This window comes from Perissodus microlepis, chromosome 15, assembly GCF_051167445.1.
Source record: "Perissodus microlepis isolate ML-2025 ecotype Zambia chromosome 15, ASM5116744v1, whole genome shotgun sequence".
NCBI lineage: Eukaryota > Metazoa > Chordata > Actinopteri > Cichliformes > Cichlidae > Perissodus > Perissodus microlepis.
The window spans coordinates 6,958,009-6,980,839 of record NC_140475.1 but is presented as its reverse complement, the minus strand read 5'-3'; the positions used below and the strand labels follow the sequence as shown (position 1 = coordinate 6,980,839).

Sequence of the window (22,831 nt, the reverse complement as noted above, 5' to 3'; positions counted from 1 at the left end):
ACTTCAGCCTTTGCAGTTAAAAGTTGCAGTTAAGTTTAAAGACATCACTATTATTCTAACCTCCAACCAGACTGTGGCAGTAGGATTGCATTATGGATCATGTAGGTATTATGTTGTCACATTATTTGATGAAGAATTATTTTATAAAATGTTTTACTGGAAACTCTGCTTCTTTTATATGTAAATCAGTATTGTGAATGTATCTGTAAAGAAAACATCCTCAAGTTTTCTTCTTTCTTCCTAGAATGATCTTAAGAACATCTAAAATTGGATACACTGAGAAATATTCAGCTCCATTCTGACATATTGCACTTTGAAGATGTGATTACTTTTAAAAAATACTTCTACTAAAATGACTTTTGGGGGGGGGGGGTGGGTTGTGGGGCTTGTCTATACAAAGCTTCTAAAGCTCTATTTTTTTTTATTATTATTTTTTATCAAGGATTAATTGTTTAGCACCAATAATGAGACAGTTCTCTACAGGTTTTATACAGAGTGTCCCTGATCTTTGAGTCCCTTTAAAGGTGTCTTCAGCTCTTCGCCTCTCACATACCCTCTGCTCTGTCTCTCTGTATCTTCAGACCTCTTTACAAAGACTTGGATCTCCATGGATCCAGTGGCAGATCTGGGCGTATTTAGGAGGTGTGATCCTCACTGCAACATTAAAGTCTCTCTGCTCACCCCCCTCCACCTTCACCCAATGATGGCCTGAAAACACTCCAATCACCCTCCTCTTCCACTTCCCCTTGCTGCCTGTGTGTCCCGCTTCCTGCCTGAGTCGGATGTAAACACCCGCCCCTGTAGCACCGGTCTGCGCGTCGCAGTGCTGATACATCAGATCATCAGACTCCTTTGCCACTGAGCAGAAGCGATAAACCACCCTCTCATCTCCGATGCCGTCAGACAGGTTTTTGTCAGCATCATAGCCTGAGAAGTGGATCCTTGTGAGGGGTGCATTCGAGGGTGCTACTCCGAGCTCCATGTGCTTTTGCTTTACTGGTCGTTTCAGCTCCAGAAGGGCGTAGTCATAGTCGGGGGAAAGAGAATTAGTAGAGTTCTGGGTGTGGATCCATCCTTGAGGGATTTTTGTTTGCTTAACTCGAGTCCAGCGAAACACTGGTTCCTGTGTGGCCCCAGTACTGCGGCGTACACGATTGAGGCCTTTTCGTCTCCCTCTTCTCTCAGACCTTTTGTCTCCACCATCAGCTGTTCCCTCCTCAGCCCTTTTTCTCCCTCTACGTCTTCTACCTTCAACTCCCTTTCTCCCTCTCTCCCCAACTAAACTATTCATCTCCCCACCTCCATCCATTAGCTGCTCCTCTCCTTCCTTCTCACCTTTCTCAGCCCCTCCTTTCCTTCCTTGTCTTCTCCTCCCTCCTCTTCTCCTCCCCCCACTTCCTCTTGTAGTTTTCAGCTGTAACAAACCTACTCTAACCTTCCTGGCACCCTCCAGGTAGTCCCTGCCATCATGGATGCAGTGTGCTGCTGTTAGCACATGTTTTGAAGATATCAGGACTCCAGAACAGCCCGTAGAGATGCGGACTGCAGCAGAGAACGGGTAGTTGGTGATGAAATGGGAGTCTGAGATCACAAAACGACCATCTGCTCCATAAACCTGCCGTTTCCTGCGGGGAAGACCTGTTGAATGTGCGGGTGGTCTTGTAGACATCTTGTTGATCCCCTGCAAACTCATGTCTGTATGTGTGCGAGTGCCATTTTCATACAGCGTCTCATATCCCAGATTTCTCTCTTGCTCAGTTTGGTCTACAGGTGGTAGGGTGCTTTGACATTCTATTCCACAGAGCATCTTTGCCGCTCTTCTTTCTAATTCTTCTTTTTCCTCTTCCTGCCCTGTGAACAAAGGTGTTCTTAAAAGTGCTGTGCGTGTGGCCACCAGCTCAGGAAGGCTCTGTCTGGTCCACCTGTGCACCTCGTTGCTCTCACTGTTGCCAAAAACACCAGAAGCTGAAAGTGCAGCTACACAGAGCAGCACACACTTCAAATGAGTCAGGGCCATCCCGCTGAAAATACAGTAAAAAAAAATATTTGAGAGCTGGAGAGAAATACCAAAAGATTTTTACACTGAGGCTAGGAGTTAAACGACCAGCAGATGGCGCACAAGCTTTACGTATTGAAAATAGCTCGGCAGCTAAATGTTTAAGATTTCACTTTAAATTAAAATGACATGTTAGTTATTTCCGTTAACTTTGAAAATTATTTCTAATCTAATCACGAAATATAATCACTAACTTTCCTATAAAACCGAAAACATATTTTCTGGATCCAAACTAATGTATTTATTGCAAAGTTAAGCAGATCAATAACAAACAACGTGAAAGCTATGAAAATAAATCGGCATAACCCGTAAATTTAAAAATATATACATTTTACAGATATTCTTGGGAAGGACATATTAATGTAAATAAGCTAATGTGACCCTTTCGTTGTCAGCGGCATGCAAAAAAATGAAAAATATAAAACATTCCTACCTGCAGATAAAATAAATAAGCACTCCCATTTAGCGTTGTCCTTACTGTGGATTAAAAAAACTCTCTCTATCCGAAATACTTCCCGCAGACTGCTTCCATCATTTGCTGAGCTCAAAGGAAAAAAAGAGGGGGGATCGCAATGAGAGGCAGCGTGAGAGGTCCTCATAGACATCCACATCCCACTCCGATGTATGAAAAAAAAAGTCAGCACCAGGCATGCAGAGGGATGAACCAGCCCAGCAGCACGAAGGTTTTTGTGTTTTTAGCAAGTGATGACATCACGTTTGAGGTCAAAGTTGCAGTCGTGTGGACACAGATTATGTCAACAAAGACTCTGCTACAGGCAGTTACTCGTTATTCCTATCCTATTAGTTGCTGCTGCAGAGATTTTATTCTTGTGTTATTGTGTTATTCTCATGTTTTGTCAACCTTTGTTTCTATGAAGTCAAAATAGCCTGACCAGTTCCGAGGAAAGTGGAAAACGTCCAGTTCTATGACGTAAATGCTGAAAATTAGTTCTCAGTCTTTATACATGTGAAATCTATGCTTCCTTGGTGTTGTTCCATCTGTTGTGACAATGTGATATTAAGGGATTAATCCTCATTTGCATTGGCATCACAGTTTCCTTGTTATTAGTTCCCCTTTGATTTATCAAAAGGTGAACACCTTCATCATTTATCATTATTAGTGCGTGCCGCTCACACCAAGTTTCCAGCATGGCACAATTCAACTCCACCACGTTTACTTCTAACATCTCTTCCTCTCCTGGAGATTCACCTCATCCTTCTTTGGACTCCAGGAGTCTTGTTCCTGCAGTGATGCTGTCCATCTGCTTTCTGCTGGGATTCCCTGGAAACATCGCTGTCATCGTTCTTAAGCCAAACTGGGAGAACATGTCCAGTCTGAGCCAGAGTTTGATGCTGAATCTGGCTGTGTCAGACCTGCTCTGCTTTGTTACCATTCCACTGTGGATTTACTATTTTCTCTATGGCTGGACCTTCAGCTTGGCAGCCTGCAAGCTCATAACGTACATTGGGTACTGCAGCATTTATGCCGGTCTGCTGACTGTGACTGTGCTCAGTGTTCAGCGTTACCTTCAGGTGGTTCACCTGCAGAGGAGTTTAAATCTAGTGAAAGCAAGGTTGCTGCTGGCTCCTCTCTGGCTGGCTTCGATGACATTGTCCATCCCTGCTTTAGTGGTTCGATGGCTGGACAAAGATCAGCACTGGACACGTTGCAAACCTCACTACTCCTCCAAGGGTCAGAGGGTAGCTGTGGTGTTGACAGGACTCCTGGTGGGAGTTGTGTCATTTTCTGTCATGGCTTTTTCATACATCAGTCTCTACAGAAAGCTGAATCGAGCAGCCTTTTTCAACAATCCACAGACCACCAGACTGATTACCAGCATCATAGTGACTGTATTTGTCCTGTGGGTGCCATATCGTGCCATGAATGTGGTGGAGATTGCAGCTGTTTCCCTCGATAACAAATCCTTGTTAAAGTTTAGCGAGGACACCTGGAACGCTTTCGCCTCTGTAACATTTTTAAACAGTGCCGTAAATCCACTCCTGTATGCCTTTACTTCTAATCGTTTGTTCAGTCTTTGCCAAAAAAATGCTGAACATTTAGTGGAGAAGTTCAGATTTCCCCAAAATCTGTCTAAGTCAACAGATGTCACTGAAGAAGCAGCACCTCAATGTTGAACATCTTTGGAGAATAATTTTTACCCTGCTGAAACTGGAAATTATATTTTGAGTCAAAATATCTCCTCTCTCCTTCTGATACGCACAGGGTCCTCTTTATTTGTCACAGCCAACTGTTGGTGATTGGTGGTTTAATGATGAATTTCAAGGTTAAGCAACATCTCCCTCTCAAATCAATCGTGCGCTGATTACATCTGGTCCTCAGCCAGAGCTTAAAAACACATGTTGAAAAGGAATGAGGCAAACATTCAATAGAATCAAAGTACCTATCAAATTACATATAATTACAAAGAATTTCATCTGAAATTATACTGTAATCTCCATTAATCTGAGACAGCTGGGAAATTGAAGTAATCATATCAATGACAGTGACACCAGCTGATATCAACCATTCCCTAGCTTGATGACAATCAAAGCAGTTTCTATATGTTTTTAATTTTCTCATGTTGAGTTTGGGTGTTTTTGTGGACTTTATATCCATCAGCCGGTCAGAAGAAACAACAATTAATGAAAAGACTGAATAAATGTTTTCACTGGAGCTCCTCCATCAACAGGAACAGCCTTCTGTCTGTGATGTTACCAACAGAAAGGACAGAGAGAGTGCTGCTCTAATACAGCAAGCAGATGTGTGTGAACTCAATTATCCTTCCATTAACTCGTCACTTTTATTTTGTTAATACATTTGTTTTTATTCATGGGCATTTTAAAATAGTATGAAAATAGGCACATTGTACCATGCCATTAAAAGCATATAAAGGGAATTTTAAAATTCAAAATGGTGAATGGTTTTACCAAAAGTGTAGTTATCACAGGTAGAGGAAGTACCTGTATGTTCTTCCTATTAAGAGTGGGAACACAATGAAAAATGATTTCCCCATAGCTTTAAATGTTCTGTAATAGTTTAAATGTTTATTAGAGAAAGTTTTGTGAATTCTGAATGTTTATATTTATCTAAGTTCATGAGGATTTGATGAGAACACTGAAAGCACCTTCATTTCTGTACTGTAAATGCAAAGCTAGCAGCTGGCTAACTAGAGACCGACCCAGGTTCAGGTTACCTAACTCAACAATAAGGTAACATATTTCTCAAATACTATATAGTATCATTATGGGTACAGAAAAGTACTTAAATGATCTCCTATAATTCTCAATTATATTTAATACTGATGTGATATATTTATAAATTAGCTCTAGTTTGTTCCAAAACCATTGCATAGTTTTGGTTCCACAGTTTATCATATTATACAAGTGTGTTACGCACACATATACTGTTACAAGGTAACTGTGTGTGTGTGTGTGTGTGTGTCCGCTTCATAGTGGTATATATAACCCACAGTTCAGCAAAGATGACTTCCTGAGAAATTGATTTGTATTTTTAAAGGCTTCACTTTGTTACTTCCACAGCATCTGTGATTATATTTGTGGAAATTCTCAATAAAACTCTGCATTGTTCTTCCACTGAAATGTTTCAGGATATTTGCACTGATATGTTTGATTAGCCAAGTCACCCTTTTTATGCTCTCAGGCTTTATGGACAGCTGTCTTGTTCAACCTGTAACCTCAGTCCAAAACTCTGTCTAGACACTACTGGTAAATCCATCCCACCCAAAGGGTCAGGACTGCTGCGGGAGAGAATGTGGTCGGTGAGTCAGTATTTCCCCCAGCTGTTCCTTTGGGCCCAGGCGGGGTTTTCTCCTGCCTCTTGTAAGGAACAGAAGAAACTCTTTCCCATCCAAGTTTGACTTGTCTGGTCTCTGTGCACCCCTGCCAAGATGCTCATTAAAGATTTTCACAATGTGTAACACACACTTTTGGTAATCAAAAGGGGGTTTTCTGGACTGGCAAAGCAAGAAAACATACAAAGCTGAATCATTTTTAAACTTGGATGCAAAGTCTTGAATACAAAACAAAATGACAAAAGTTGATAACTAAACATATCTTGGCAAGAAGTCTGAGAGCAGAAGAAACCAAACGATGTATAAAAAATAATAATATAATATTTATTTTAGTCAAATTTAGTCCTTTAACTCCTCACTGATCAATAATGCAAAGTTATAAAAAGTCAGCATCATCTGTCTGCTCTCCTAAAGAAAATACTGAAAAAAAATTAGGGAGGACCAAACAAACTTACTATTAAAAACCATTACAAGCTATTAAAAAAAATAAAGAAAACATCAAATTTAAATGTTATTACATGGTCATGTTTGCTATTTTATTTCATCTAACTGGGACTGTTGCCGGGGGCCAGGTTCAGCTTATTGGTGTGGGCATCCACAACAGTCCCAGTTTCTTATGTGAGTCAATTTTCTCATTGGGAAAATTTAATTCTCGCCCTTGACACATCTAAAGGGTCACAGAAAAAGGCTTAAAGTGATGTAGTGACTACAGACTGCACAATATCAATGAAACTCAGTGATTTGTGACAACGAGAGGCAGAACAATTGTTAGCGATGCAAAGTGGGATCACCTTTGATTGCTGAAGTGACTGCCCATAGGAGTGAATGATACCACTGGTTGACAAGTTGTTTAACACATCAGAGGTTTACCTTCATGACCAGAGCTTGAACATCCAATAGCAATTTAACCTTTAACTACAAAGCGATGAGAGCGACTCACTTCATATATGGACAAAGCTTTGAAGGGGACATTACAATGATTCAAATGGGGCTAAAGTGATCCTCAACTTAAAGAGAATCATAAAGGACTATAAAGTGTGAAGACTGGTTCCTTCTTAGATCTCTCCATGCTATCATTTAACCCTTAAGTGCAAAACTAAGCCAGCTAGCTCCTGACTATAGCACGGTCTTTCTAAAATAATATTTCTATTTTTAAACCGGATGATTAAATTAGTAGAAATAAGGAAACAAGCCATTGACACAAGGTCACAGTTCTCCATATGAAATTATCAAAATGTATTCAGTAAGTGGAGTCCAGTCTATGGAGAGCTAGAGATAACAGCATTTTATTGCCCTGGGACAATTGATGACTCACTGTTGCCTGCTCAGTGCTATCTTCTCACGCATCTCAGATTTGCTTTTCTTTCCCCCACATCCCTCAATTACTAATCTCTCCTCTGCTGTCCTGCCCTTTATTTAACTCTTCTTTCTTTCTGTCTTCAATTCCTCCATCCCTGAACACCGTCTCTAGAGTCAACAAAACAAAAACAACAGCCCCCTCTCCCAGTAAGAAACATGCTACAGCTGCCAGGAGAAGAGGTGAGGATAGAAACATGACTGAGGAAAAAGCAAAGAAGAGAAGAGGAGATGGTTTACCTTGGCTCACTCTGTGTCTCATAATAGAGCCTTTCTGTTTTCTGTCCAGCTGTAATTCTTAGTTTTAGTGGGAGACTGCAGTTAAATGAAAATCCCCCCCCCCCCCCCCCCCACAGCACCAATCTAAGAGATTTCAGGTTTAGTGTGACCTCTTGAGAAATATGAATCTGATAAAGTTTGTCTGAGATCTCCAGCTGTAAGCACAAATCAACAAAGTAAGGTAAATAGAGCGGCAGTAAACTGTTTGGATCTTGACAAAAAGGGTTTGTTTAGGAGAATAGGTTCGTGGGATGAAGCAGACAGAAGAAATGTCTTGCAATGAGTGTCAGGGTGTGTTTGTCTGTTTGGTTAATTCTTCATGTGCATACATGTCACCGGGTGAATTACACAGACATTCCAATTGGTTTGTTTAATAGGTATGAAACTGCTTGCACTGACAGCTATAATTATGCCATAACATGCCTACCAAATATGACCTTAAAATTCTTTGAGATAAATTCATATCATGTTTTCATATTTACTCACTGTTGTTCCAGTCTGTTGACCTCTGCCTTATATTCTGATGACAATTTGAAATAAAAATGTCAGATCTAATTTATTAGTCGATGAGACCTGTGGCCATGTGGCCAAAGGTCATGACTTTCAGACCGAGTTCATCGGCTGTATCTAGTTTTTAGGCCTGCCACTTTTCTTCAGTCCTCCACTTGTTCAGTTTCCTCAAACATTTTAAGGATGCACTACACACCATGCAGAGATATACCAAGTGTTTTCCTAATAGCTCTGTGAGAATCACATTTTTTGTGAAGAAAAAAATAAAATTTTATGCCTGTAAAACTGTGTTATGTTTGGCATTTTTTGTTAGTTCAAATAAACAAGTCAGAACAAATTATTTGTTGTTGCTGTTAGCAAAAAGTAAAGAAGGGTATCATTTCAAATCTTTACAGTTGTCTGTTATGCGTAGGCACAAAACTGGTTCATCCTTTGCGTTAGGGGCAGGGATAGCTCAGTAAGTAGGGTGTTCACCCCATGAACTACCTACTAAGTTGGGGGTTCAAATCCACAGAACGGCTACCCTGAGGTACCCCTGAGCAAGGTACCGTCTCTACACACTGCTCCCTGGTGCTGGATTGGTGACTGCTCACTGCTTCACTGAGTGAATGGGTTAAATGCAGAGGACTAATTTCCTACGGGATTAATAAAGTATACATTATTTTGGCGCTTTTTAATAGTTGAATAATTCATAGCTCAGTGTTAAAAGGCTCAAAAAAAGCCCATGAAAAAAATATCATTCCTCTGCAAATGTTAAGGTTCAAGAACTGGACTTAAAATGATTAAAACAGCAGCCAATGTCCAAAGAATAACTTTTAAAAGCAGGAGTTGGCAGTTTAATGGCCTTGTGTTTCACACTGTATTCTGTCTGTAAATATCAGCACATGTCACTGCTGGTGAAGAAGAATCTCCATGCAGATATACAGATGCATGCATTTGTGTATTCTGTATATTAAATGTATTATTTAAGCCAACCAAAGCTGTTGTTGTTGCATCATCTCCTATCACCATTACTTCGTTCACTTACTGATAGTATCAGCTCATACTGTACTGTGTGAAAGTCTTGCGCCTGCCCTCATTTCTTCATGACTTTCTTGTAATCTTGAAAGTGCTCTTGAGCAATAGTTCTCCTGCTTTCTTGATGTCTTTAAACTGCAAAGATCAAGTATGATAAATACTTGCCAAAGAGGCTAAGCTGGAAGTCACCCTTCACAGCTCCAAGTCTTTGCAGACAAACCTGATACTGAGAAGTGCAAGTTTAGCACGTAAGAAAAAACTACATGATTAACTATATTTTTCCCCTTCATGAATGAGAATCAAGTATGCACCGCATGGAAATAACAGAGCAGAGCACTGTAACAATTCTTTCCAGAAATGTTTTGTTTTCATTAAAATGAGGCCTGGCATACTTTAAAAATCAATTCCCAATCTTCAGTGTGACTGTTTGAATCACACTTATTTCACAGAAGTAAACAAACCTCCTGTAACTCAGAACGTTGGTGCAATGGACAGCTTAGCTCACATGTTTTTGTCTGCAATCTAGAGTCTCAGAGGAGAACATGCCGAGGGAAGGGCTGTTCTGGACAAATAGGTGTATATTTTCTTGGCTCCACAAAGTTTAATGAGGGCTTAAAGGGAGGAGGGACAGTCTTTTCAAGCAGACACTAAATCCTTTTTTAACAAAAGGTTATGGAAGTTAACTGCTACGTGTCATGTTATGTATTAAGAAAAGGATCTGCATCTAAATTAATAATGTTCATTTTTATTTGATCCTATCTGACTCTATCCATCTCACCTTATCCCCACCATCCTCCTTTGTCACACCAACTCATTGCATGCCCTCCTGCAACAACTGTACCCCATTACACAGCTACAACCTCTTCATCAAATTTGCAGATGACACAACTGTGGCAGGTCACATCAGCAACAATGACGAGACCTACTACAGGAGTGAAGTGAGCCATCTGGCCGAGCGGTGCAGCGACAACAACCTTTCCCTGAACGTGGAGCCGAATAAAGAGATCATTGTAGACTGTGAAAATCACCTGAACACAAAAAACCAGGCGTTGGGGTCGGGAAACACCCATTCCTTCAAAGACTTCAAAGACAATGCTGAAGCTATCCAGGGACCAATGACACTTAGCCAAACGCAACATACTGAAAATCATGTAAATAAATTTGCTCGCGTTCTACGGTTAATGTATAAATTAATGCAATTTATCAAGTTTAAAATGACAGAAAAGTACTGTTATTATTTGGATTTTATTTGGGGATTTTATGTTAAAAATCTTTTATCTTTAATTAATCCACATTTACTATAATAAAATAATATATCACACACATAAAACAGGCAGAATACTTTTGAAAAATCAATAACTTGGTTGATAATTACAACAAACTATTGTTAAATTATGATTACGTCAGTGTACACAGAGTCTTTAGATGTAATTTTATATAGAAATCTTGTATTTTAATCGATATTTACTTACTTATTTACTGTTAAAAAGATATTCTGGATGCATTACTACTACAACTTCAGTTTGTTTTAACTATCCTTCAAAAAAGTTTTTTTTTAATTAAAAAGGAAAAAAAATACAATCTACTGCTGTTACAAGACCACTTCATAACTTCATATACATTTTCACATACTCAAAACTACACTGTGGTTGAATGGCAAAAGAGACATTATAATTTACTTTTATTAATGGGATATTTTTCAGTTTAGTTTGTTTTTAATTCTACACAACAGTTTATTCTAAGTAAACGTGCAAGAATTGTCTCTCTGAATTAACGTAAGGAACTTAACCGACATAATCACCTTCAGAAATGTTAAGATCAGTTACTTTGTTTTGTCCGCGTACAAAAATGTCAAAAATTTACAAAGGTTGAATTGTCTTTATTGCACAAACTCTGCCTCTCCTTTATCGTTATTTGAATTGAAAGCGACCTGAAATCCAAATAATTGTGACAACATGTGGTGATGTTTGAATCAGGAAACATCTGCGAAGCCTTTATGTCATGTCTCACTGCTATAATAAGCAAAGATCTCATAAACAGGCTGACATGTGCAGTTTCTCTCATCATGTTAGCGCTCCAACAGGAGGAGGAGGATTTTGTTGTTCTGTTATTCTAAATGTGTGTGTGTGTGTGTGTGTGTGTGTGTAAGCATGTGTTGTGGGCCTTGAACTGGTTGTTTGTTTTGTACATGTTTTCTCCATTCCAGCACAAATGTGTGGTGCATACTTAGCATTTATTCTGTCTTCCACAGTAAGGGTCACTTCTTTTTTCTCTGCTCTTTTTCTTTATTCTGTCACTCAGCAATGTGCATTAGAAATCTGAGCACCATGTGTTTACCAATGGGACACGAAATAAATTAAAACTAAAAAGCTGCAAAGTGATGCATGGCAAGATAGTGAGTACTTGCTGCAAACCAGGTTTGAGGATGACTTCTTTATGCTTGCATGAAATGCTCTCTTAGGCTTTTTGGCCTCTTGCTCTGTTAAGCTAAACAGTACCCATGTACTCCCCTTTGTCTCAGAGTTTCAAATTGCTCATGTTTCACTAAAAAATCTTCATGCTCTCCTTAGGCCTCTGTGGGTTCTCTTTGAGTACTCAGCCTTCTTCCCACAGTCCAAAGACATGCATTTCTAAAATGACTGCATGTATAAATGCAAAGGTGTGAATGATTGTCTATCCCTTGGTGTTAGTTCTGCGACAGACCCCGCCTCGCTCCCTCTGAATGCTGGGATAGAATCCACTTAGATCCTGAATTAGACACATGGGGAAAAAATGGCTGGATGGATGGTCACCAAAACATAAAACCTGTATCCATAGCATTGCTAGTGAAAGTTTGATTAAAAAAAACAAAATACCTTACAAATTTAACCCCTTAAAGCCTGAAATAATTGCTAGAAAGCTTTTGAAAAATAAGAATCTTTGAAAATGGAGAGTTTATTAAACCACCAATAAACATCACCATATTGACAAATTTGTTCCCATATATGACTTTTATTTCAGTTAATTTGCTACATCGGGCATTTTTTTAATTGTGTCACGGATCCGGTTCCGGGGACTCGGGGTCCGTGAACAGTGTGGACCTTTATTATTATTATTATTATTATTATTATTATTATTGGATGTATGTTTGCTGCACTGTGCTCTCGTGTTCCATGCTGGTGTGTGCACGTGTGTGTGGCTGGAGGATGAAGGACAGCCACCTGCAGGCCTGAGGGGTGTGGCCCTGCCAGCTGCTGGTCACGCCTAGGTTCCCACACACCTGCTTCTGATCAGGCTCGTCGGGGGAGCTACTTAACAGAGCGATGGAGCTTCCTCCGGGGCAGGATCGTTGAGTTAGACTCCATGTCAGTGTTTAAAGTGCTGTTCAGTGTATGCCTGCTGGAGTTGGTGCCATAACGGCTGTGTCTGTTGTTTTTCCTCAGGAGGACAGCGGAACACAGGACTGCAAGACACACGGGGTGTGCGAAGGCACAGGGGCAGTGAGCACGAAATACCAGCACTTAGGAGAAGACACGTCACAGGAGTCGAGGGAGCACTTTGGAGATTTATTGTGTGGTGTACATTTACCTCACTGTAAATAAAACCACTGCTCATTCCACTAAGTCCAGCGTTTGGGTCCTTTCTCCAACATTCCCCACGGTCTGCCAGCCAGACCGTGACAAATTGCTTAAAAATGCATTTTGCAATTTATTTCTGCTGCTGATGAAATTGAAATTGAAGTCTCAAAAACTCACAAAAGAAAAACTGGTGAAAATCATTTAATCATAAGATCACTTTCCCAAAAACGCTGTTTACGTAGCAGAAAACCTCCAGTGCCAACACATTGAACCATTTACATGGACACAATACAGCCAAACAGAAACACCTGTCCAGATGCTTTTATGGATTTTCTTTTTCCTGGAGGCACTTCCTTATGGTTTGTACTTTGTAACTTTGTAATTTGTTAATCTTAATGCGCACTTGCTAAAGGCCAATCTACACAAACCGATGTCCATGAAGAAGTTAGTTTCTGAGCCTGGTGTGCAGACTGACCTTCGGTCCTGCAGAGCACCACTGGGATAGATTGGAACGCTCTGTTTGAGCCAGGCCCTCTCACCTAAATTCAGCAGGCAACCTCACTGATTTTCTTGCTCATTTTTGATCGAACGACTGCTTTAAAACTCACATGTGGGTGTAATATTCAGTGTTTGCATGCTTTTGGACACATATCTCTCTCTCTCTCTCTCTATTCTGTGGAAATAATGACTCTGCAAGTGTTTCCTAACAGCTGAAAAAGCTGATTAATTAAGCCTTTGTCACTAATTGCAACTCCTGACATCTTGGAAAAAAGAATCAGTGTATTATATTGATAGCAGATGCAATAATTGTATTCCATAAGAAACAAAATGTCGATTTGGAAAAATGGTGGTTAAAGTTTACTTAATTCTATAGACCGGTATTGCTCTTTGATTTTTACTGTGCAGAAGGCACGCTTTGTTAAACTGCATTTGCCTTCAGGGCGTGGTGCTAAATAACAGGTTGTAAGTAAGATAATGAAGATTTAGCACCTTGAAAAGTAATGCTACCTCATATCATTTATGCTATCAGTGTAAAGTGAGGACAATTATTCTCCACTGTAATCGCACTGCAGACAACACCCTCTGACTGATGGAGCTTTAGGACCAGGAAGTGGAGCGAATGACCTTTCCATGTTGCTTCTGTTTCAGCTGCAACAAAAAAGAGAGACTAACTAATCTGAACGTCTGTGGAAACAGTGCAGTTCATTTAAAGGTTTAAACCATGCCACATGTCTCTTTTATAACTCTATTAACAAGGCACTCCTTTAAACTCGGGGAGGAATTGGCAAACCTATTGGTGACTATGAGTTGTGTTTACCAGCATGCAGCCAGTGTGTGTGGAATCCATGGTGGTGATTGAACTGAGACAGGAGGTTGACTGCTGGTAGGTTTGCTTTTAATGGGGCTAGATTCTATCAATCTGACTTTAACTCAGTGTGTCTGGCATTTCCCCCAGTCCTGGGGCTTAGCATTGCTGTCAGACAATGCTATAAGCTTTCAGAGCTTTCCACTTCTTTAACAAAAGCAAAACAAAACAAAACAAAAAAGACAGATTCACTGGTTGAGGCAGAAAACTTCACTCAGCCATGTGAGACAGTGGGAGACAGCTTGGCGAAGCCGAGACTTCACACCAAATAGATAATGACACACAGTTAAATCATCCACCTCCCAGCTGTATGTTTATCTCTTCGGCCTTTATCATTTTTGTGTCTGTCTGGATCCATCTGTATGGAAAATATAGTTATTGTATCCAAGTAGCCAACACACAAACAACTGGCTCTAAACCCAGAGATTTTCACTCATCACTTGATTTTTATTTGCAATTTCTCTGTCCTTACATGACCTCTGTATGCCCTGTGTTCAGTTGCTTCAGTGTATGATTCTCTTAGTAATACTCTCACCTCCAAACCCCTGCAGCCCGAGGAGACCACAGGAAGATATCGTACTTGTGTAACTATATGTAAGTAATATGTGACCTTTGTGTGTGTTCTTACCTTTTAGATTTGAATTGAATTTACATTTTTGTGCTTTTTTGTTTTGTTTGGGGGGATTTTGGTTGTTGGTTTTTTTGCTTTTTGGAAGCAAAACATCACACTTTTTATATTTCATATTATGTCTTCTGGTTCCAATCCTAAACTTTCAACAGCCAAAACACACACAAAACATAATAATAATAATTCCTGCTATTAAAATGCAGAGTTTAACTGCTTTCTTTCGTGTGGACTGAAAACTGTATTATTTTTAATAAACTGGACAGAGAAACGAGAGTGAATTCATTGCTGTAGGTGGGAAAAAAATCAAGCCAATGAATAATAATGCGCATTTCTGCATTCATTGACATCCATACTTAAACTGTAGATATCGCAAGCTTTTTAGTAAGAACAATATTAAAGTGAAATAATGTGCAGCTGCTGATTCTAATCTAACTTTTTATCTACTAGCCTTTGACACATTCCCATGATCGAGTTTCACAAAAACAGCAGCAGCCAGCTGGCAGGAAAGTTTGAGTGATTTAATTGTGAAATGCTGGTGTATTTCAGAGTGACCTGTCTTTCCTTAAGTGAATGCACTTATGTCACTTTAATAATTTTGTATCTGGACAAAGCTGGGATGAGCTAATTATCTAATTCTCAGCACAGGATCCTTAAAATAGAAGTGGATTGGTGTTATATCAGCTGCTGGTGAAGGTATGGGTCCAACTCATCATCAGCTGATTACTCTTGATTAAAGACACATTTCTTATCACTCTGCTCTAAACAGGGAAGGTTCTGATTATAAACACACTGCAACAATTATTGACGGAACAGCAAAGAGTACTTGTTATCTGAGTGCAGGAATGCACGTTCTCAACAGCAAAGAAAGAAATAGCTGAAAGACTTGATCATGAAGTGCAAATGATTGGTGAAATGTTAAAGTTTGGAAATGTTTTGACTGCGTTAGAAATAACAATGATGCTATCAAATGAACATGCAGCTGCTTTAAGATTAAGACATGAACCACTGACATCTTTTATCACTGTTTAGTGTCCGATTTTCAGAAAACAACAACTTTATTAATGGCACTGGCGGTTTGTCAATACTGGATAGTAATGTGAAGGTTGTTGCTCAGTTTATTAATTGATAGATTAAGACAAATTGCACAAAACTTCTATTTGCGGTCAACACTTTGGTTTTCTTTTTGACCTCCGTTCTCTTTAGGCTATCCTGTTGGTAAAAGAATATCCTTGTTTTACTTCTAGCATGGCTGAAAATTCTTAGATTGCTGTCCAAAAATGCACATGGATCCGTGTGGCCTCAGCCAGCTGAGCCTGTGTGCCATGTGCAGCCCCAGCCCAATGAGTCTGAGTATTCAGAGCCTTCAGTAAGCCACACCCCGAGGATTCCAAGTGTAGAGACCCTCCAATGGGAGTGGGTCCTGTACAGCAACAATGTGAGTGTCCAGAGCCTTTGGTGGGTTCTGTGCAACCTCAGATGGAACCTGAGCCAGAAGGTCCCATATTTCCTGTGTCAGAGGGTCCTGCGTGTACCTTGCAATATCCGAGGCTCAAGAGGCCCTGTACCTAAACCCTTCAGTGAGAGTGGCTCCTGCACAGTCCTAACTTGAATGTCCAAAGCCTTCAGTGCATTCTGCACTGTCCCAGCCCAAGAATCCCAAGTGTATGGACCCTAAAAGGGGAGTGGGTTCTCCACAGTCCCTGCCTGGGTGTCTAGAGCCTTCAGTGACTTCCCTGCTGCCACAGCCTGACACTGATTTGGAAGGTTTCAAGCAGTCCTAAGCAGCCAGAGTCGGTCAAGGTCTGTCCCTAGCAGCCATAATATAAGACAGAAAGTCACATGTTGCCTTGATCAGGGGGTCCCGTGTTGCTTGAGCCTGTTCCCCAAGCACCTGCATCCAAAGTAGGCTGCTCCTGGCCATCTTCTTGCCTTTCAGGTTGGCCAACTTTTACCAAGCCTCCACATGGATCCCGTCTCCTACTTTCTCACTGTTTGCCCCTTCAGCCTCCTGATAAGTTTCTTCGTCTGTGGCCAGACATCAAGCTCTCAGAAGATGGTTGTTTCTGTTGCTGACCACCAGTCCAGCCCCCAAACAATCTCAGCCTTCTCAGCCAGTCTCCAGTGCAACATTTTCACTCCCAGTCTCTTGTCTGATATCCAGAGAGTTCCACCTGCCCTCTTCCATCTCCAAGACGGCTTCCTGAATTATTCCTCTCTGCCCTAAACAGGAAAGGCTCTGATTACAAACAGACTGTAACAATTATTGAGGCAAAAGCAAAGAATACTTTTTGTTATCTGAGTCCAGGAATGCACATTTTTCAAGAGCAAAGAAAGAAATAGTTGAAAGAGTTGATTGTGAAATGCGATTGATCACTGAAATGTTGAATTCTGGCCATTTTTTCAGTGTATTAAAGATTACAAACATGCCGTCACATAAACACACAGCTGCTTTGAATTTGGGACATGAACCACAGACATCCTTTTTCACTGTTACATTTAGTGTCAGATTTTCTGAAAACAACACTGGATGGTGGTGGGACGGTTTTCAGCAATGTTTCTGAATCCAAAGACAAGAGCCAAAGAGTTGTTGCTCACTTTATCAAATAGACTGATTAAGAGAAACTGCAAAAACCTCCATCTGGCCCTGTGATCAATACTTTGGTAATCACTTTGACCTCATTACCATCAAGATATTGTTTTCCTTAAAAGAACTTATATACCTCCGCTCACCAGTTGCTTATTATTACTATTATTATTGCCTTAATTCTTAATGTCATAGATTCAGCAAGGAGACATTTCTCAGATATTTTTATCCATATTGGCATGATAGCACACAGTTGATGCAGATTTGTCAGCTGCACATCCACGATATGAATCTCCTGTTCTCAAAGGCAGTTAATTTAGCTGAGATCTTGTGATTGGGGGGGAAATTTGGGTAGAGTTAACTCACTGTTGTGTTCAAGAAACCAGTTTGGCATGATGTGAACTTGTGACATGGAGTGATACCCTGCTGGAAGCAGCCATCAGACGGTGGGTGCCCTGTAGTCATAAAGCCATGGTCAGCCTTATGCACCCTCCTCTTCTCTCAGGTCATCTGATCAGCTACTCCTGCACATACCTAAAACTAAGCATAACCTCAGAGGGGACCGCCTGTGTGTTGAAGTTTCTAAAATGTGGAACAATTTGCCTCTGCACATTAGACAGGCCTCTTCTCTGTCTGTTTTTAAATGTCACTGGATATTTTCTCTCTTTTTCTAATGCTCGATTTGGACTTCAGCCATAATGCATACACATCTAAATGCACTGGGTTGCTGCCATGTGATTTGCTTATAAGATATTTACATTAAAAAAATGGAGTTATTTACAGTTTCAAATGAATAAAAGAGGGCATTAAAGGATTCTGAAACATATGTATCAGTTTTACTTCCTGTGAAAAACACTTCGTTTCTTAATAAAATCTTGTGCTAACACCTGTGAGGAACAAACTGAGGCATCATGCCACATGTGTGTTATATGGCTTGTTAAACCTGGATGAGGTCTCTCGGGTGTTTTGGATGTTCTTTTAATCAGAATTTTTCTGATACAATAAATACCTCTCTGAAGGACACAAAGAAAGGAAGGGGGAGTAGGCAAAAGATAAAACTTGGCTCACAAGGAAGAGGAAAAAGGTAGAGAAAAGCTCAAAGCAGAGACATGAGAAACAGCCCAGTATTAGTAAGGATGGAAAGCACTCCCATGTAAGGTAAATGAAAAGAGCTGTGTTGTGTGACATCAGGCTGGATGCTGAATGTGAGGCAGTCATGTGGTCTGCAGGGGCTCCGGTTCTCTTTATCATTTATCCACCTCTGCTCATAATGTTTTGTTTATGCTTTCCAACCTCCTCTTCCACACCCTTCCGAGACATCCAACTGCACGCTTTCTTCCCATCTCCTGCTCTGTATTTCACTCATGTATGTCTTCATCCAAGACCTCAATTACACACCAGAATGCATTTTTCTCTTTTTATCTTCCATTTACTGACCTGCTACCTCCCATCTCCCACCACTGCTCTGCTCCGTGGGTGTGAGAAAAGTACACCTCACCCTAAATAAATCACTGCTCAGTCAAGACGTACTCAGAAGAGCAGAGGAGTGGATCTCCACCCTAAACCTTTCATGACAGAGCAAAATGCCAAATGACTGACCGAGGCACAAAATTACTGCCACATCACCTGCAGCTGCACTGAGATCTTCCCACTAAGAACCTCTTTGTTCCTCTGGAGCCCCCAACCAATAAGCCTCAACCTAACTTTGACTTTACATCGTCAATGTTGAGCCTATAAAGCAGACTGACTGCTATCAGCAGCAGGGTGTGACTGCACATGTGCGTTTGTTGTCCTCTTTCTTTTTTTCGATTTCCCCTCTGTATGAGATTTCAACATTCCCTGTCACTGATACTGGAGAAAAAGGGGTTTTCACTCGTAGTGGCAGCTAACCGGTTACAGATGCTTCAAAGTGAAGCTCAATGGAAATATCATTTTTCACTCAATTTTCACATGCACACGCAAGAAATCCTGACTTAAAGATGCTGCTGATCAAAAGCCTTAATTATCATCTGGGAAATGTGCCCTCACAGATATCTCAAGGGAATTTCTTTCCTCCCACTTTTGCACAGTTTGTCCCCGTGAATCACGCTGCGGAGCCAAAACGGGGTTGATCCCAAGCATTCGCCTCTGCTGCACGTGCAACTAGTCGTCTGAGTCATCCGACCCACAGAGAAACAGCAGACAAAGCTACCAAATAACGCTGACACAGGTCTGGTGTATCAAAGTTTAATTGGTTAGGAACAATATTAGAATCAAATGCAACACCAGCGGTGCTCACGCAGATTTCCCACGGCAGATACCCACAGTATCTCCAGCATCAGCACTATCTTAAACAGAACAAGTCACTCTGCACATCAGAATCAGAATCAGAATACTTTATTGATCCCTGGGGGAAATTATTTTTTTTGTTACATATGATGCAAATGATGAACAGAGAGAAGAAGAGACATGCTTCAAAAGATGGATGACTAATGCGCTTGATTGTGTCATAGCTGCGTGCATTTAATTAGTGCATTTCACTCAATCAGCTTTTAATAACGGAATCATCATACACCGCATTAAGGGATCAAATGACCTAACTTGACTCTTGAATGACACTGTTTACCGAGCACAGCTGTGCAGTGTGTCTCTGTGTATGTGGCTATGTGGGAAACTGAGAAACTGACACAGATACGCTGAACTTTAACTTGTAGAAAAGAGCGCCACCTACGGGGGGGTGAATAGAGTTGCTCATTGAGTCTCAGATCAGCTCAGCACGGGCTGTTTGTGGTGATCCAGCAGATGGCGCTGTGGTACCTTCATGCTGCGTAAGCATGACCTTTGCTGGGACTTGTCAGGGGTTTTCCAGTTTCCTCATGAAAGTAGAAGAACAATGTGAGAAGGAGATCAAAGCAAATTTATCAGACAAAGAGTGAGTTTCCTATATGTGTACTGCTTCTGATTAGTCCACTTTGTGTCCAGTTTGGTTGCTGCTGACACTTCAGTGTGAGAATGATCAGTCACAATAAAAAGTAGATTTAAAGAAAAAAACATCAGGTACATTTCTGTTTCCAAACTTTTTGGCTTGTGGCATTTTAATACAACGTAATGTTCTCTTATAATTTTCCATTTGCATGTGAGGCCATGTAATTAATCTACCTTTATGTCTCGCATTTCTTTCTATATAGCTTCTATAATTCCTGACAGTAGAATTTACTGTGTGGCCCTATGATTAAACACATTAACCTGGGAATATTCAACACATTTAGAGGCTGAATAAAGTGTATACGATAAAAATCATTAGTTCACTTTAGTGTACTACTGCACTGTGCACTGTGGAAACCACCGGTTTAGGGTGGTTTCTAACTAAAGTTGAACTGATGATCATTAACTGGAACTAATAAAGCAAGTTTTGTTTTGTGTTTTTTTAGACTACCCGTGAAAGTTGTTTTAGGAAGGCTGGCCTCTTGAGGTGTAAACTGCAACATGTTTGCATGTTGTCACTACTTCCAATTAATTTTAGTCTTTAGCTTCTAATGCACATAATTTTATGTTTTTTATGTGTGTAAGCGGTACAACTGTTTACACATCACAGAAACCATCAGAGAAATTTGCTGTGGTATTAACATCTCCAACCACGGTATCATACAGGAAGCTGAGTCACAGATTGGGCGACTCACTTCCTGTTTATTTTATCAGAGCAGTCTTTTGGCCCTTGTTATGACAAGTCAAGAAAGCAGTCTGAAAAACTGTGGGGTGGTGGGCTATTCTGTGATTTTTGGGGGGCTGCATTAAAACATTCACCTGAGTTCAGCTCACAGCCATTATTCATTTCATTTTTCCAAAAGCAAAGCAGGAGCCTTGTACAAAAAAAGTCTAATGTGGTCAATTAATCATATATGTAAAAATATATTTATGGTAATTGAACAACTTTGAACTATTTTAAACACCATTTTACATCTTTTTCTTTCTTGAGCAATGCACATCTGTGACACTGTGACACAGTCAATTGTGGTCGGCTTTTTAGTGTGTGTCTTTTTTTACTGATAAGAGAACACATCGTCTATAAGTTAAATTCAAAAATGGAAACTTTTAATCATGAAATCTCTTAATCTATAATCGTATGAAATGCATAAAAGGAGGGAAAAGGTTCATTGTGGTTTTACTGGTGGGGCTTCTTTTCAACAAATTCTTAAACTTGTTGTTAGCACAGTACCATGTGGAGGACCTTCTCTGAGTGCTGCGCTGCATGACTTACACTCCAGCAGTGCAATGAATCTCATTAGTGGCTGTGGAAGAGTTTAGCAGGGGGCTTACACTACTGAGCATATTCTTTTAGGGTTGATTGAGGCCAACAGAGGTCACTTCAGAAGGTCAAGGTTAAAACTGATTGGAAATACTGCTGAGGTTTGTCTTTGTCGACATTAGCAGATACCCACTATACATCTACGGTGCTATATGTATGTGATCGGGCAACGGGCTAAAGACTGAGCGTTGCATGCTAAGTAGCAGAAACAGGGTGGCCTGCAATTGCATGATTGCATCACCGCCAGCGCTAAAGTCAAGTGTTTGTTAAAAATTGTAACAGTTATTGTGGGCAAAACAACAGGAACTCATGCAAAATATTTCAGTAGGCCCTGATGTGACATAACAGACAAAAAATGTCATAGAAAATTGAATAAAACACTGAGACACAAGATTCTTTTGCGGTTTAGGAAGGCAAAGGAAGCTTTTTTATATATTTTAGTTTTCAGTGACCCATTTAATTTAAGTGGTTCTTTTCGGATGAACGACTTAAATTAAATTGCTGTTATTAAATACTTTGGTTTTTAAATAAAATGCTTTTCTACTGTTAACGTGCCTGGCAATTTAAATGTATTTCTATCTCTTGACAGGTCGTTTGAATTATAAAGACAACAAATATGACTTGTCTGTGAGGTTTCATGCCTTTGATATCTGGTAAATTGTTTAAAGTGTGGGATGCAGGTGTCTTACTTTTGACTTCAGCTTTTTAAAAAAGCCTTATCTCTGGTAAATAATTTTAGATCATACTGCTTAACACATATATTATGCAATTGTTTTACTGGTCTGAAACATTTGGGATCCAACTGGGCTGCATGTGGCCCATGAGCTAAAACGAGTTTGATGTAATTACAAATGACCCTAAAGCACTTCCCAATAAGCAGCGCCAACACTGAGGTTTTAATGTAGTGTTGATCCTGGCAAAAGAATAAATAAATACTCCAGGAAATAATCCTCACCATAAAAACTTGTATTATTTAATCTCTTTGGGGAACTATTTAGTTCTTTGTGCAAATGTACCAGAAAGAAAAGAAAGAAAAAACACACTGAAGTCACCAGAACTGATGGTGACACAAATAACAATTCAAGAACAAATGCAAACACTCTTGTCGCACATCACAAACTCTTCCCCCTAACTCCCATTCAATGAATAGAAGCATAAACAATGTTCAGTAGTGTTAAACGGTCAGTTAAGTACTGTGTGACAAAGTTTAGCTTGTAATTGCGTAATTAGTTTATTTGATAAATGCTGTTGCCCTGCAGGCTTCCTGTAGCTCCATTTGCTCACCACAGAGACCATTTAGATAGCCGTACATATCCCTACACTTGACTTAGCTGCCCGTGTAGACAGTAGACTTTATGCCTGTTATCCTGTTACCTTATTA

General features: G+C 40.1%; 2 protein-coding genes across 2 annotated transcripts; one reads left to right on the top strand and one right to left on the bottom strand.

Moving 5' to 3' along the window:
* Nucleotides 1-380: 380 nt before the first annotated feature.
* Nucleotides 381-2,681, bottom strand: LOC146371540 (inactive serine protease 35-like). Its single transcript, XM_084954256.1, has 2 exons — nt 2,490-2,681; nt 381-2,021 (listed from the first exon to the last, which is right to left on the bottom strand). The coding sequence occupies exons 1-2, from the start codon at nt 2,516-2,518 to the stop codon at nt 578-580; spliced, it is 1,473 nt and encodes a 490-aa protein (XP_084810382.1). The 5' UTR covers nt 2,519-2,681; the 3' UTR covers nt 381-577.
* A 514-nt stretch (nt 2,682-3,195) lies between these two features.
* LOC146371539 (leukotriene B4 receptor 1-like) lies at nt 3,196-5,354 on the top strand. Its single transcript, XM_084954257.1, has one exon. It carries the CDS (start codon nt 3,206-3,208, stop codon nt 4,190-4,192), a length of 987 nt encoding a protein of 328 aa, XP_084810383.1. The 5' UTR covers nt 3,196-3,205; the 3' UTR covers nt 4,193-5,354.
* Nucleotides 5,355-22,831: the final 17,477 nt, after the last annotated feature.